This window comes from Catharus ustulatus, chromosome 1, assembly GCF_009819885.2.
Source record: "Catharus ustulatus isolate bCatUst1 chromosome 1, bCatUst1.pri.v2, whole genome shotgun sequence".
NCBI classification, from domain to species: Eukaryota; Metazoa; Chordata; class Aves; order Passeriformes; family Turdidae; genus Catharus; species Catharus ustulatus.
The window spans coordinates 117,874,147-117,887,078 of record NC_046221.1 but is presented as its reverse complement, the minus strand read 5'-3'; the positions used below and the strand labels follow the sequence as shown (position 1 = coordinate 117,887,078).

Genomic DNA, 12,932 nt, shown 5'->3' with positions numbered 1-12,932 from the left:
AACTGTAATAAGAATAAAACTGATGAAAAAGGAAGTATTCCTTAAGGCTCGCTCTCAGTACTCCTTTTATCTTTCATTGTTTTATTAAGTTCTCAGAGAAACTGAATTCTAAAGTATTTTAAATGGCAGAATTCCATATTGATGCACAAAAACCAGTAGCATATGTGTGTGTTATCAGTGTACTGTTCTTTGTCTTTCATGATAATCCTAAGGAAGTGGATAACTCTCGATCACATTATGCCACTTATCACGCCAGCATAAATAGTTCAAACTTTTTGCATTCAGCCTCTTAATTTGCATAACAGCACTGTATATATCAAACTAATAGTTACAGAGAAAAAAAATCTGAAACTAGTTGCACTTCAGTAACTTCAGCTGTAAATTAAAGTTATAGGCAAGTTAGATATTATCTCACTGCTTTGTCCTCCACTGCATCTGCAGTTAAGATACTGGCTTGACTTGCTATGATCTGTGGCTTAAAAGCCTTTTTCAAGTGTGTGATTTATGTAAATGGGACAAATATGTTTTCTCTTTAGAACTTTGAACAAAGACAGCTGAAAAAAGGAGGCACATGGATTAAGGAAATAAACACAACCGAAGTAAACTGGTACCCTTTGCAAAAGGTCAGCTATGTCAGAAGAAAGCTTACAGGCGCTAATCCAGCAATAATCACTTGGTAAGATGTTCTCCTTTTGCTTTACACTGTTCCACTAAGAGCTTTGGAAGACTCCTGTGTCAGATTTTGCTCCCTTTGGGTAGAGTGGCAGCTAAGAGAAGAGACAGACAGGGCAAAGTTTCAGCAAACCTTCTGTCAGAATCATTTTGATCCACGTACAGGCTCTCTGAATCACCCTGCCAGCCAAAACACCAGATATCTCCCTGTGAGTTTTCTTGCTCCAGCTCAGGCCTTCTGAGCAGTTTTACTGCTCCTGGCAACACATGCCTCCCCTCCCTGTCAGACTGCTTAATCTCATACTCCTCAGTCCCACTGTTCTTTGTCTCCACTGCTTTCAGGGTAGGGATATTTAAATATTTAAATTAATATGTGCTTCGGGTGGGGGATTGCTTGAAATGGAACCTGTACCAGCTGTAGGGGAGGCATGGAGGAAAGCTGCTTACAAGAAACATCAAATTTAAATCTGGTGGCATTCTCAGGTTATTTATGTCAGTCTAGTCAAGTCTGGCTCAAACCAGAATGTCTTTTAAGTTCAGTTAAAAGTACAATTAATCCCTTCCATCCTCTCTTAAAAAGTCATTTTGGATTAATCAGGGGAAAGACAGAAAAGCAAAGAAAGCATGCCTGTTTTAAAACCGTACAAATATTGAAAAGTGCAGGACTTGGGAGGAGTCCCTTTTGCGGTCAAGGCTGAGCTGGAAAAGGCACCAAAATACTTGTTATAGACACAAATCAGGAGAGCAGGTAAAGAGATCAACAGCTTGCATGTGAACTGCTGCATCCTTCTTTCAGCTGGAGACCTTTGACAAAACTGGCATATTCATGGTAAATATCCACTACTGCAGAGCCCCTGAAACCAGCAGTCTTCACTGCCTAAGCCTTCTACAGCTCTTGAGCTGCCTCCACATCTTGATCTCAACTTAAGCTTTATTTTTCAAGCACTGTTTTGAATTTAAAAATCCATCTGAGATTTTTTTTCTTGTTTCTTTTAGTAAGAGCTTATTTTTGTGTTCTCAATTTCAGTGATGAGCTGCGCCTGGGCCATGAGAGGTCGCCTGCTTATAATGATTTTGCAGCTGTGGCTCGTGGTAACCCTAATCATGATCTCAGGGCCAAAGAGCCCGAGGATGGACTATCAGAGGAGACCCAAGTGAGATGCCTCATTGATCAAGCGACAGACCCCAATATTCTTGGCAGAGTCTGGGAAGGATGGGAGCCCTGGATGTGAGGAACTGCCGTGTCTACCAAGGGACCTGTACCCTAAAACACAGCTGCAACCAGATCTGAATTTTAAGGCCAAAAAGGAAAAAAAAAAAAGCTCTGAACTATTTTTATCACTGGTTAACTTGACTAGTAGAGAAAATAAACTTTTTGTATTTAAGCTGTATTTAAATGGTGATTTTTGTTTCTTTTTTGAAAATTATTTTTCTTGTGTGTGGTTCTGTAACAAAGAAGCTTTATTGTCATGTGTTAAAATCAATGTGGAAAGAACTGGAGAGGCTATAGAGCTTAAAGATTTATTTGAAAAGCACTGAAATCCCTGAATGGAAAGTACAAATTCATACCCTGCCGACTTGTGGGCATCAGTGTAGTGATGTAGTGAGTCTGTGCTTTTCTTTTGCAGAGACCTTGATGACCATAACTGAAACCATTATCCAGCCACATATTATTTGTAGTTAAAAACTTGAAGATTTTCATATCAGTAGTATCAGTGCACCACATGGTGAAATTAAACAGAAAAGATCTCTTGGCTCTAGATAACACCTAAAGTATCTGAACAGCTTTTTCAGTACTGGATAACGAGATAGTAATGATGAGACTGTTTTTAGCCATTAGAGGTTATACCCTGTTATCTTTGTCCTTTGGAAGTCTGCACTGCTCACACTGTTTTATTTCCAAATTATTGTTTGGCCCAAGCCAGAAGTAGTCACTGCAGGCAGAGCTGAGCACAGTAAGCTCCTTGCCATGACTGCAGCACAGCACAGGAATGTCTACTGCACTTTGGAATTTGCATATTCCAAACCGTGGAGATTGTGCCAGATGTGACTTTGTCTCCAGCAGCCAGTTGTCAGGTGTGTTGGGTTTGGCTGGGATTGAGTTCGTTTTCTTCAGAGTAGCTGGAGTGTGGCTGTGGTTTGGATTTGTGCTGGAAATGGTTGATAACAGAGATGTTTCATTATTGCTGAGCAGAGACAATGCCTCTTCTGCCTCTCTCACAGTGAGGAGTCCAGGGCTGCACAGCTGAGTCCAGCTGACCCAAGGGCTATCACGTACCATAGGGTGTCATGCTCAGCAGGTAGAGCTGGGGGAAGAAGGAGAAAGAGGGGGAGATGTTCAGAATAATGGTGTTTGTCTTCCCAAGTCTCCATCATCCCAGCTTTCCTGGGAAGGGCTGACCACCAGCCTGCCCATGGGAAGCAGTGAATGAATTCCTTGTTTTGTTTTACTTTGCTTATGTGCACACCTTTTGCTTTAGCCTGTTACCCATCTTGATCTCAGCCCCCGAGTTTTCTCACTTTCCAGCTCTCTCTGAGGGGATTGAGGGGCAGCTCTGTGGAGCTGAGCTCCCAGCTGAGGTTAAACTGCAGCATGGGCAGTGAGGGAGAAAGAACTCTCTCTAACACTACTGTTGCTCATTACCCAGATTTACTATAGGATATCAATTTAATTGAGGCTTTTAATAATTATCATAAGGGTATAATAAAAATTAGTCTTTGCCCTTTCACTGCCTACAAGATTTCCCTCCTGCCTCTGTGGCAGTGGGGCAGTTCTGGTCTCGCTGAGGGCCACATCTGCTCCTGGCACCAGTCTCAAATGAACCTGTCAGCTGGAGAAGAAAGAAATCTGCCTTCTGGATGCAACTCCATGAAAAACTCACTATGAGGAAGATTGATGAGGCCTAAAGAACAGGGAGGGAACTTCTCTGCTTCAAATACTTTCCAGCAAGAACTATTATTTGTTACCTTTCTTCTTAATAAACATACTCAATGGTTTGTGTCAATAGTTTTATAAATCAAGAAATTCAGAACATTTTTATCACTTTAGTAATTAAAAATACTGTTTGGATGTATTTTTGTGGAGGAAACATATAAAAATAAATTTTCAGATATATACCTAATTTCAAAAGTTAATTTAAGGCACTTTAATCACAAAAGCTTCCACATTTACCCATTTATAGAGATTATAATTAGTGGACAGTAAGGTGAAGGTTTTTTTAATAAAAGAGTTTGATACAGTCTGTTTTTATATACACTGTATAAGATGTCATGGTGTTTTGTTCTTTTGATCTCTGCTAACAATTAAGACTGTAATCTTATGACTAGAACTTGGTCAGGTGAGGTACCCTGGCTTTCATGCTGTCCCTATACAAATATAAGAAAGTTTAAAGCACAATAAAAAAGGCAACATGAAAAGGCAGGGGGCATTTAGAAATTAAGTGGCTGGGTGTACGAGGTGTTTAATGGCACTTCTGGTACATACCTCAGATAGTTATTGGGTACTTTGACCTGCACTGCAGAGGACAAAGTTTAGGTTTATACTTTAACGAGGCTCTTCTCTAGGACGTTTGATATCCTCAGCAACAGCAGCTGTTTGTGCACAGCAGGCCTCCCTCCTTGGCCTTTGGGAAGGGGAGCTGGAGTGCAGCCTGGCCCTTCCTGGGGGAGGGGGCTGGGGGTCACCACCCCGTGTTCTCTGCTCCATGAGCTCCATGGTGAACTGCCCTCGGGCTGGGGGTGAAAACCTGTGAGACAGGCAAAAGTGACACCGGCTGAGAACATGTTCATGGCAATTTAAATAGTAAAAAGCTCCATTTTGGCCCTGGAATGAGCACAGTAGTGGGAAGCCTCAGCTACAGCAGCCCTTATTAGTCATGTGTTTGTCAAGCTGTGTCAGCTGAGGCACAAAGCATGAGGCTGCTGGGTCTTCAACACAGACACATCCTGTGCACAGCAAGTGGAGTTCCCCTAACTTTCTTTAGGGAGCTTTCACCATGAAGCTGAATGGTCCTGGAAATAACCTCCAAGACGTGTGAATGGCAGCTGCTGTCCCCAGGCCTGGCTGCTCTCAGGAAGATGCAGCAGCTAAATGGAAAGGCTGGAGCCAGCCTGTGAAACAGCAAGGAAGGCCCTGGCGCAATGCAAACCTCACATGGCTGGGCTTGGTGCTTTACAGGGTGGGTTTATTTGGCTCCCAGAAAAGAGTTAAAATGATGTGAAGATCAGAGTCAGAGACTGCATCAGGTCTCATGATGCAAAACAAAACTTGGGAGCTATTCACAAGTACAGCAGAGTATTTCCTTCTCAGATTAAAGAACCAGATGGATGGGCACTATATCTGGAAATCTATTAGCTGTATCTAAAAAGTTATGTAAAACATTAGCATATATTCTCACTAGGTTTTTCTTAGAGTATAGAATGACGTTGTGTTTAAGCTAATCCTTACCATCCCTGCCAATCTTGTAATTTCCCTCTAGCCAAGAATAGCAGTACTGCTGAATCCAGAGGAAAACTCTGGAACTGCCACCTACTGTCCCCTTTCCCAGCTGATAGAGAGGTTCCTGCATGCTGCTTCTTATGCTCAGGATTTTCCCCCTTAGTCCCCACCACTGTCCCCCAATTTAAATGTTATCTTGAGGTGGCTGAGAGGTGACACAGCACCAGCACACATTTGGGCACAGGAAGGAGCCTACGAGATTTCCATTAAAACTACGAATTTGGCTCATATTTAGACATGGAATAAGGAATTTCCTACAGCTCTTCTGGTTTCACATTTACAGGTTTGGCCAGCTGCTTCCAAAAGTAAGCATCTATAAATACAGACACTTCCGAAAATTTGTATTTTTCAAAATCAAAGATAAGGATTTATTACCTCTGCTTTAAAACTTTTTTCCCTCCGAGACTGAGGGTCTGCTGAGTCACTTTATTAATACTGTGCCTCATTTGGAAATTACATGGACTTTAAATTTTTCACTTTTAAGTGATGCTGCCTGGAAGAAATGGCACCTACCAAGAAAGCTCACACCCTGGCAGACACCCCCAGCATCAAATGGTGTCACTGGTCTTGTAGCAAAACTACACCTTATGTCAAACAAAGATGTGTCCAGACTAGGGTGTTTAGAGGGGTATTTTCTTGTTGCAAAAAGGTTGGGAAGTTTTTTGGGCCACAGAGATGAAGCACCTTTCCAGTGAAGGCAGGCTGAGAGGTTGCTCAGCCTGGGGAAGAAAAGGTTCTGGGGAGACCCTGTTGCAGCCTTTCAGTACCTAAAGGGAGCTTGTGGGAAAGATGGAGAGGGACTTTTTATCAAGGTCTGTAGTGACAGGACAAGGAGGAATGGTTTTAAACTGAAAGTAGTTAGGTTTATATCACATATCAGGAGGAAATTTTTCACTGTGAAAGTGATGAGACACAGGAATAGTGAAAAGGCGTGGATGCCCCATCCCTGGAAGTGCTCAAGGCCAGGTTGGATGGGACTCTGAGTAACCTGATCTAGTGGAAGTTGTCCCAGCCCTTGGCAGGAGAGTTGGAACTAGATGATCTTTAAGGTCCCTTCCAACTGAAACCATTTTGATAACATGAAGGAGTGGCCATAAGGGAATGGAAAAGTTTTGGTTACAGTTTCCATATTATTTATAGAGTGGGGTTTTTTCTTCATCTTTTTGATGGGACAGAAAAGGGTAGCATTGACTCTGCTAGTCCATTACACTCACAGTAAATCATACCACACAAGATTTCATTTGATTACACAGAAGATGTAGCTGTCAATTTGATCACATGAATGGATATTCATGCATAACCTGTATCAGGAGAAAGTTCTGAGTTTCCACCAAAGAGTGTGAGAAAAGAAGGAGCACAGGTTCTGAGGCATTTTGCTGCAGTAGCACTTGGCCTTTTGGGACCCTGGTATGTGAAGGATCTTATTCAGCAGCTCAGCAGCCACAGGTGCAGCTGGAGAAACCCAGCCTGGGCTGACACTGTCGGGGCTTAAATGCCTGCAGTGAAACAAAAAGGAGAGCTTCAACTAAATGAGCTAAAAGGAAAAATCCTTTCAATTGCCATCAGGTTCTTCAGCTGCTAGGTGTAGGGAGGCCACAGGCAGGATGAGTGCAATGATATACAAGTACAGTATAAGTGACAAGCAAAGCCCTGTGACAGTGCTTCAACACAAGGGAGAGGCACGGGCCCTGGCAGAGAGGGGCTGTCCAGCAGTCACTGTGCTGGCTGACAAGAGCCAACACCAACCTCAGGCAGTCTGCAGGCAGGTTTTTGACCCTCCCCAGGCAACTTGTACCTCCTCATTTACGTGTCCCATTCCCTTGTCGGTCTCCATGTGCCATTGCTGGCCTGCAGATGATGAATGAAAGCATACTTGCATTCCTGCTGCTTCTTGCAGGGAGGAAAAACACAACAAACCAGTCTTCCATCTTTTTCCCCCCTGTCAGCTTGGTCTTTATCCATGAATCCCCCAGGACCTGATGTCCTGCTGGTGCTGTCTCAAGCCCATAATATCAAGAGCAGAGAAGGGCTCCTTAGGCTCCTCAGGACTAGCACAGCCTTGCCATGCTCCTAGTCCCACTGTCCCAAAAAATCCTGCATGCCTGGCTGGGTTGCTGGAGACGAGCATGCTGCGGTACACCCTATTTCCTTACCTCCCCTGAGTGGCCTGTTCCCAATTTATGAGGAAGAACTAGTCAGAAAACAATGTGATTTAACTGCCATCCCTGAAGGGGTCAGGGTCCTGGTGTTTCTCTGAGATTTCACAGCCAGCAGTCCAGAGAAGGGTAAAGTCTTGTCTTTTTTCTGCTACTTAGAGAAAGGTTTCTTGTCCTTTCTCGCCGGGTTTAAATACTTGATTTGGAGCATGATCCTCGAGCAAATTTTAAAGAATTTATTCTGAAATTCAGATGATCATCTGCTTCTTACTGCTGTTTAAAATACTGAATCCCAGGGACTTGGTGGGTCAGGTACTCAGCAGGACAGGCGAGGGAAATCAAGGGCTTGTCTGTACTTCACTGCTCATGAAATTACATATGCAGATGGGAACAGATTCAGCTGCTGAGATGCCAGACAAATCCACCCCAGGAACCATCAGAGTGTGGATGTCATCCTGCCTTCAGTGCACTGCTTTGCTGAGTTCCAGGTATCACTTGCTCACATGCTCCTGGATGCTTCGCTGCAGGTGTTGCAGCACCCCAGGGCTTCACACCCTGCATGGCACGTGGGAGAGCCCCATCAAACACTCTCCTGAAATCACACATCTCATCCTCAGCAACAAACACAACCAACTCACCCTCCAGGGGGTGGCTCCTGCTGCTTGGGTTTGTGGGATGGGCATTGACAGGTTCAACCAGGAGTTCTGAACACACCTCCAGGTCCTGGATACCCTGTAGGCAACGCTGCTGTGGTGGGGTTTAAATGTGACACAGGTGGCTTATATGGAGGTTTACACATCAGTTCTGTGCCTTCTGCTGAGGGATTTTGAGAATGTAATTGCCAAGGAGGCAAGGTGCCCAGCGGGGGTCGGGTGACCTGGCTGGGAATTGGGTGTCTTTTTTGGAGTAACACATGGGCATTAAACAGGCATGTTCAGGCTGGCACAGTGGCATGCCAACGCTGGCTGACCTTTGGGGTAAGGACTTTGGTGAGCTGGAACTTTGCAGTTAAATGAGTGCTTTCCAAGACAAATCATAATTTTATGACTACAATGGGTGACATGTAACCCTTTCCAGCAGAGCAAGGGGAGAAACAGCAGGTATCAGACTGCATCTCATTTCTGAACTACCTTCCCATGCTTCATTCACTCTCCTCCACACTTCATACAGAGAAAAAAGATCCAGGAACACCACGTTCCCTGCAGGCTAGGAACAGGTGGTGCAGAGTTGTGCATCATGAACAGACCCCAGAGAAGGTCTGGGGTATATAGAAGGCAAAATAATAACATGTAAGATGTTTTGGGGCATATTATTTGTTTGACAATGTGGAAAAAACAAAAGCAACAATTTCTTGTGTCACTATCAAGTTCAGTGATTAATGCTAGTGTGGATAGAAGTTGTGTGTAGATACAGACTGTCTATCAAGTTTATTTAAACATAATGCACCTGGCAATGTTAGAGTTAAAAGCAAAGCCTCACCAAGTGAAACCCTACCTGCCAGATGTAAAACCCCACCTGCCAGGCACTGCACACTTGCCCTGATCCCACAAGCCTTCCCACGAGGAGTTTACATCCAAAGGAAGAGCATGTACCAGTCCTGTTCCCAGCTACTTATGCTAAAATACACACCCCTGTGATAAACAGCTGCGGTCCTGCAACAGCTGCGGTGGCGGCAGATGGAGCCCTGCCCGGAGAGGGGCAGCAGGCACGGCACGACGGGCATGTCCCCGCGCTCCCCAGAAAGCCACCTCCGGGCCAGTGGCACCGCGCTCCGCAGGGCAGCTCCATGCCAGCAGCGTCAGCTGAGCGCTGGGCTGGAAAGTCAGCGCCTGGGATAGTCCTATCTTAAATATAGAAGGGGCTTCTGAAAGACAAATAAATAAATATTTTTTTTTTAAAGTAAATTTAAGGGCGTTTTGTTGTGCGTTTCTTTAGTAATTCCCTCGGTGGAGCATCTGGGGGTAAACCCAGGGTTTTAGAAACTCTTATGTAACCAGAAAACTTATCTTTTAGCTGAAAGTATTTTCAGTTCTCCGATACTTGCCAATTTAATAGTAGTAGTTTGTGGGATGCAAGGGGGGCAGGAGTCGACAACATGCATAATAACTTAATGTAAGGTTTTAAGGGGCATAACTTCATGCAGACAGTGTGAGGCAGCTAAAGATGCCTCAGAGACCCCCGTCCCACCAGAAGAAATCCACGCGGCCACCCTGTCCCCGGAGCGGGGGATTTACACCCTCCCGGGCCGGAGCTGCCCGTGCTCCAGCCGGGGGAGAGGAGCCTCCGGAGGGCGCTCGGGCGATGCACAGAGACACGCGTGGGGCGGGCAGCACCTTCCCCGCATCGCTCCATCCCAGGCGCCGCTGGGGAAGCGCGTGGGGGGATGCAGCGTGGTGCTGGTGGCGGCGGCGGGGTAAAACCAGCTTTTTCAGCCAGCTTTTCCGCCGGCCCTGGTGGAAAATGGAAAACGAACGCTCAGTCGAGGGAATGGGGTGTCGGCAGCGGCGTCGGGGCAGCGCTCCCCGGGGACGGGAAGGTGCGAGGAGGGCGCCCGAAAGGCACCCGCACCGTGCCCTGCCCGCGGTGGGGGCACCTCGGACCGCGGCCGCCCTCGGCCGGGAGGTGGCAGCTCGCTGCGGCGGCAGCCCGGGCTCGGCGGCCGCGCACCCCACCCGCTCCCGCCCCCGGTCCCCGGGGGTGCCGGGAACAGTCGTTCCCCGTCACTGGGGCAGGAGGCGGGGCCCGCGCCGTATAAGAAGGGACCGAGCAGGCGTTTCACTCCCAGGTCCTGAGACGCCTTGTCCCATCCCCGCCTCCCAGCGCTGCTCACGGCGTGACCCGAGCCCGGATCGGCCCCCTCGGGGAGGCGACGGCAGGGCTACAGCGGTGTCACCGAGCCAGTAGCAGCGGCAGCAGCAGCAGCAGCAGCAGCAGCAGCCGCAGCCCCGCTCCCACCTGCCCGTGACAGAGGCTGGAGCTGAGACCGTCGCGGAGCGGCGTTTGGTGCCCGCGCTCCGGAGCCCCCGCGCCGCGGCCGTGCGGCGCCGCGTCCCGCTCGCCCATGAGCGCCGCCGCTCTCTACAGCCTGGACTCCCCGGCATGTTATAAGAGCTGGTGCCTGGAGCCCGCCAACTTCTACGACGCCAAGGTGGGCAGCGGCGGCGGGCCGGGTCCCGCCTGCAAGCCGGGGGCCCGCGGCGGCTGCGGGATGAGCGGCGAGGAGGCGGGGGGCGGCCTGGGGGGCAGCGGCACCAACCTGGCGGAGCTGAGCGCCGCCGCCCCGGCCATGTACGAGGACGAGAGCGCCATCGACTTTAGCTCCTACATTGACTCCATGTCTGCCGTGCCCAACCTGGAGCTCTGCAACGACGAGCTCTTCGCCGACCTCTTCAACAGCAACCACAAGCCCGAGCGGGGCGGGGAATACGGCGAGTACTTGCCACCGGGCGGCGGCGCCGGCCGCGACCCCGCCAAGGACCTCGGCGCTGCCATGACCACCCTGCTGGGCTCCGAGCCCCGCACCGCCTCCTCCTCCTCCTCCTCCTCTTCCTCCTCCTCCTTCTCCTCCCGCGGCGCTCTGAAGCAGGAGCCGGACTGGAGCGACAGCGACCTCTCCTCCTCGCTGCTGCCCTCGCAAATCGCCACCTGCGCGCAGACCATCATGAACCTGAGCGGGCAGCCCACGCCGCCCACGTCCCCCGAGCCGCCGGGCAGCAGCTCGCCGTCCAGCTGCAGCACCCGCTCGCCGGGCCCCGCCGCCGTGCCCGGGCCGGCGCAGGGCGTCCCGCCGGCCGCCGCCGCCGCCGGGGGCAAGGAGCGGGGCGGCAAGAAGTGCGTGGACAGGTTTAGCCCCGAGTACCGGCAGCGCCGGGAGCGCAACAACATCGCCGTGCGCAAGAGCCGCGACAAGGCGAAGCGGCGCAACCAGGAGATGCAGCAGAAGCTGCTGGAGCTTTCGGCCGAGAACGAGAAGCTGCACAAGAAGATCGAGCAGCTCACCCGGGACTTGACCAGCCTCCGGCACTTCTTCAAGCAGCTGCCCAGCGCCTCCTTCCTGCAGCCCGGCTCGGGCACCGACTGCCGGTAACCAGGGGGGAGCGGGACGGAGAGACGGACTCCGGGAGACGGTGGATAAATACCTCAGAGGGCCGTGCCGAGCCGGGCCGGGCCGTGCCGAACCGGGCCGGGCGCGGCAGGAGGCGCGGAGCCGCGGCGGGACCTGCCGGCCCGCGGCCGCCGCTCCGAGCGCGGCGGCGACGTGGGGCGATGCCCGGGTCTTTCACCACGAAACTTGCGAAAAAGGGAAAAAAAGCTAAATATTTTTTTTTTTTCTTCTCTCCCCTTAAATTATTTTTGTAATGGTAGTTTTGGTCTTTTCTACATTTTACTCATACCGATGCAGCTATGGTACATCTGTTAAAATGATTCAAAATCCCATGTATTTAGACAGTAGGATGGAAAAAAAAAGACTGAGCATGCTCAACCTTTTATATCAATTTTTACAGCATTTCTAAGAATAAAGAAAAGCATTTTAAATCAACCCTGCTCTCGTTTGCTCTGTGTCGTGACAGCAGCGGGCTGGGAAAGCTGCGCTGCCCGGGACGGGGCTGAACACGGGCGGGGGACACGGCCAGGGGGTCCCCGGGGCCGAGAGGGGAGGTGAGGGCAAGCGCGGGGCAAGGGGCGCTGCGTTACTTCCCAAGGCATCCCGAGAGCGATGCGGGGTGGGAAGGACCGTGAGACCCCTCGGGCGCGGTGGCTGCCAGGTCTGCTCCCCCCGGAGCCGCACCGCGGAGCCGGAGTGCTGAGTCAGGGGTTGCCGTGGCGCTGGTGGGACCGAGCAGCTGCACAGCAAGAGAGATTGCTCTGTGACCAGCACTCTGCCAGAAATACCCTATTCCATATATTTAAAAAAGCGCATAGGACTACAATGACACCATTAAAAGAATACCACTAGTTAAAATTCCTGCTAAAAAAAAACTTCCAAGGGGTTTCCATTCCAGATAATGCAAAGTTGCACCTACACTAACATGTTCCAGAGCTGGGACCAGCTGTAGTGCCTCCCAGAGGTGTTGAAGCCCTCAGGCTTCAACCCACTGCAGGAGCTGGACATTTTCACTGATCCCGGCTTGTGAAAGTGAGAGTGGGCAACTGCTGCTCATCACGGAGTCGGTGGTCACACTGACTTTCACTGATCCCGGCTAGAGACAGAGCGGCAACACTGCTGCTCATCGCTGAGTGAACAGATCACAGGAGGTCGGGCAACTTATCCAAGTTTCAGTAGTGCAGCGTTAGAGCACCTACAGCATCTGTAGGGCACTGGCAGAAAAATGGCCTGACACATCAATCACCTCCAGCTTTCTCAGAGATTCAAGTCTTAAATGGTTTTGAAGGGGCAGTCCCAGTCTCACACACAGACCTCTACGCAGGAATGGGCTGTCATCTCCTTTTTCCTTACAGGGAGGAAGGTAAGAGAACAAAATTCTTGGAGAAAGTGGGGAAAAAAGGGGAATTCAAAAGCTGGGTCATCCCTTTAGTAATTGTGACAGCCTTTTCACTATTGGCCAGAGCCGCAGAAATGACCAGTGTGGCAAGTTTGCTGTTCC

General features: G+C 49.5%; 2 protein-coding genes and 1 long non-coding RNA gene across 4 annotated transcripts in view; 2 read left to right on the top strand and 1 right to left on the bottom strand.

Moving 5' to 3' along the window:
• The window catches only part of PRKDC (protein kinase, DNA-activated, catalytic subunit), an 85,013-nt gene extending 82,950 nt beyond the window's left edge, over window positions 1–2,063 (top strand). For both annotated transcript variants that reach the window (XM_033058353.2, XM_033058344.2), the window contains exons 85-86: window positions 537–676; window positions 1,700–2,063. In XM_033058353.2, coding sequence (XP_032914244.1) covers window positions 537–676; window positions 1,700–1,904 — 345 coding nt within the window. In that variant the 3' untranslated portion in view covers window positions 1,905–2,063. The remainder of the gene's footprint in view (window positions 1–536; window positions 677–1,699) is intronic.
• A 158-nt stretch (window positions 2,064–2,221) lies between these two features.
• Window positions 2,222–4,403, bottom strand: LOC116995552. Its single transcript, XR_004417756.1, has 2 exons — window positions 4,157–4,403; window positions 2,222–2,978 (listed from the first exon to the last, which is right to left on the bottom strand). It is a non-coding gene; the product is annotated as an uncharacterized LOC116995552 (long non-coding RNA).
• Window positions 4,404–10,039: 5,636 nt separating this feature from the next.
• Window positions 10,040–11,866, top strand: CEBPD (CCAAT enhancer binding protein delta). Its single transcript, XM_033066635.1, has one exon. The coding sequence runs from the start codon at window positions 10,388–10,390 to the stop codon at window positions 11,411–11,413; it is 1,026 nt and encodes a 341-aa protein (XP_032922526.1). The 5' UTR covers window positions 10,040–10,387; the 3' UTR covers window positions 11,414–11,866.
• The last annotated feature ends 1,066 nt before the right edge of the window (window positions 11,867–12,932 follow it).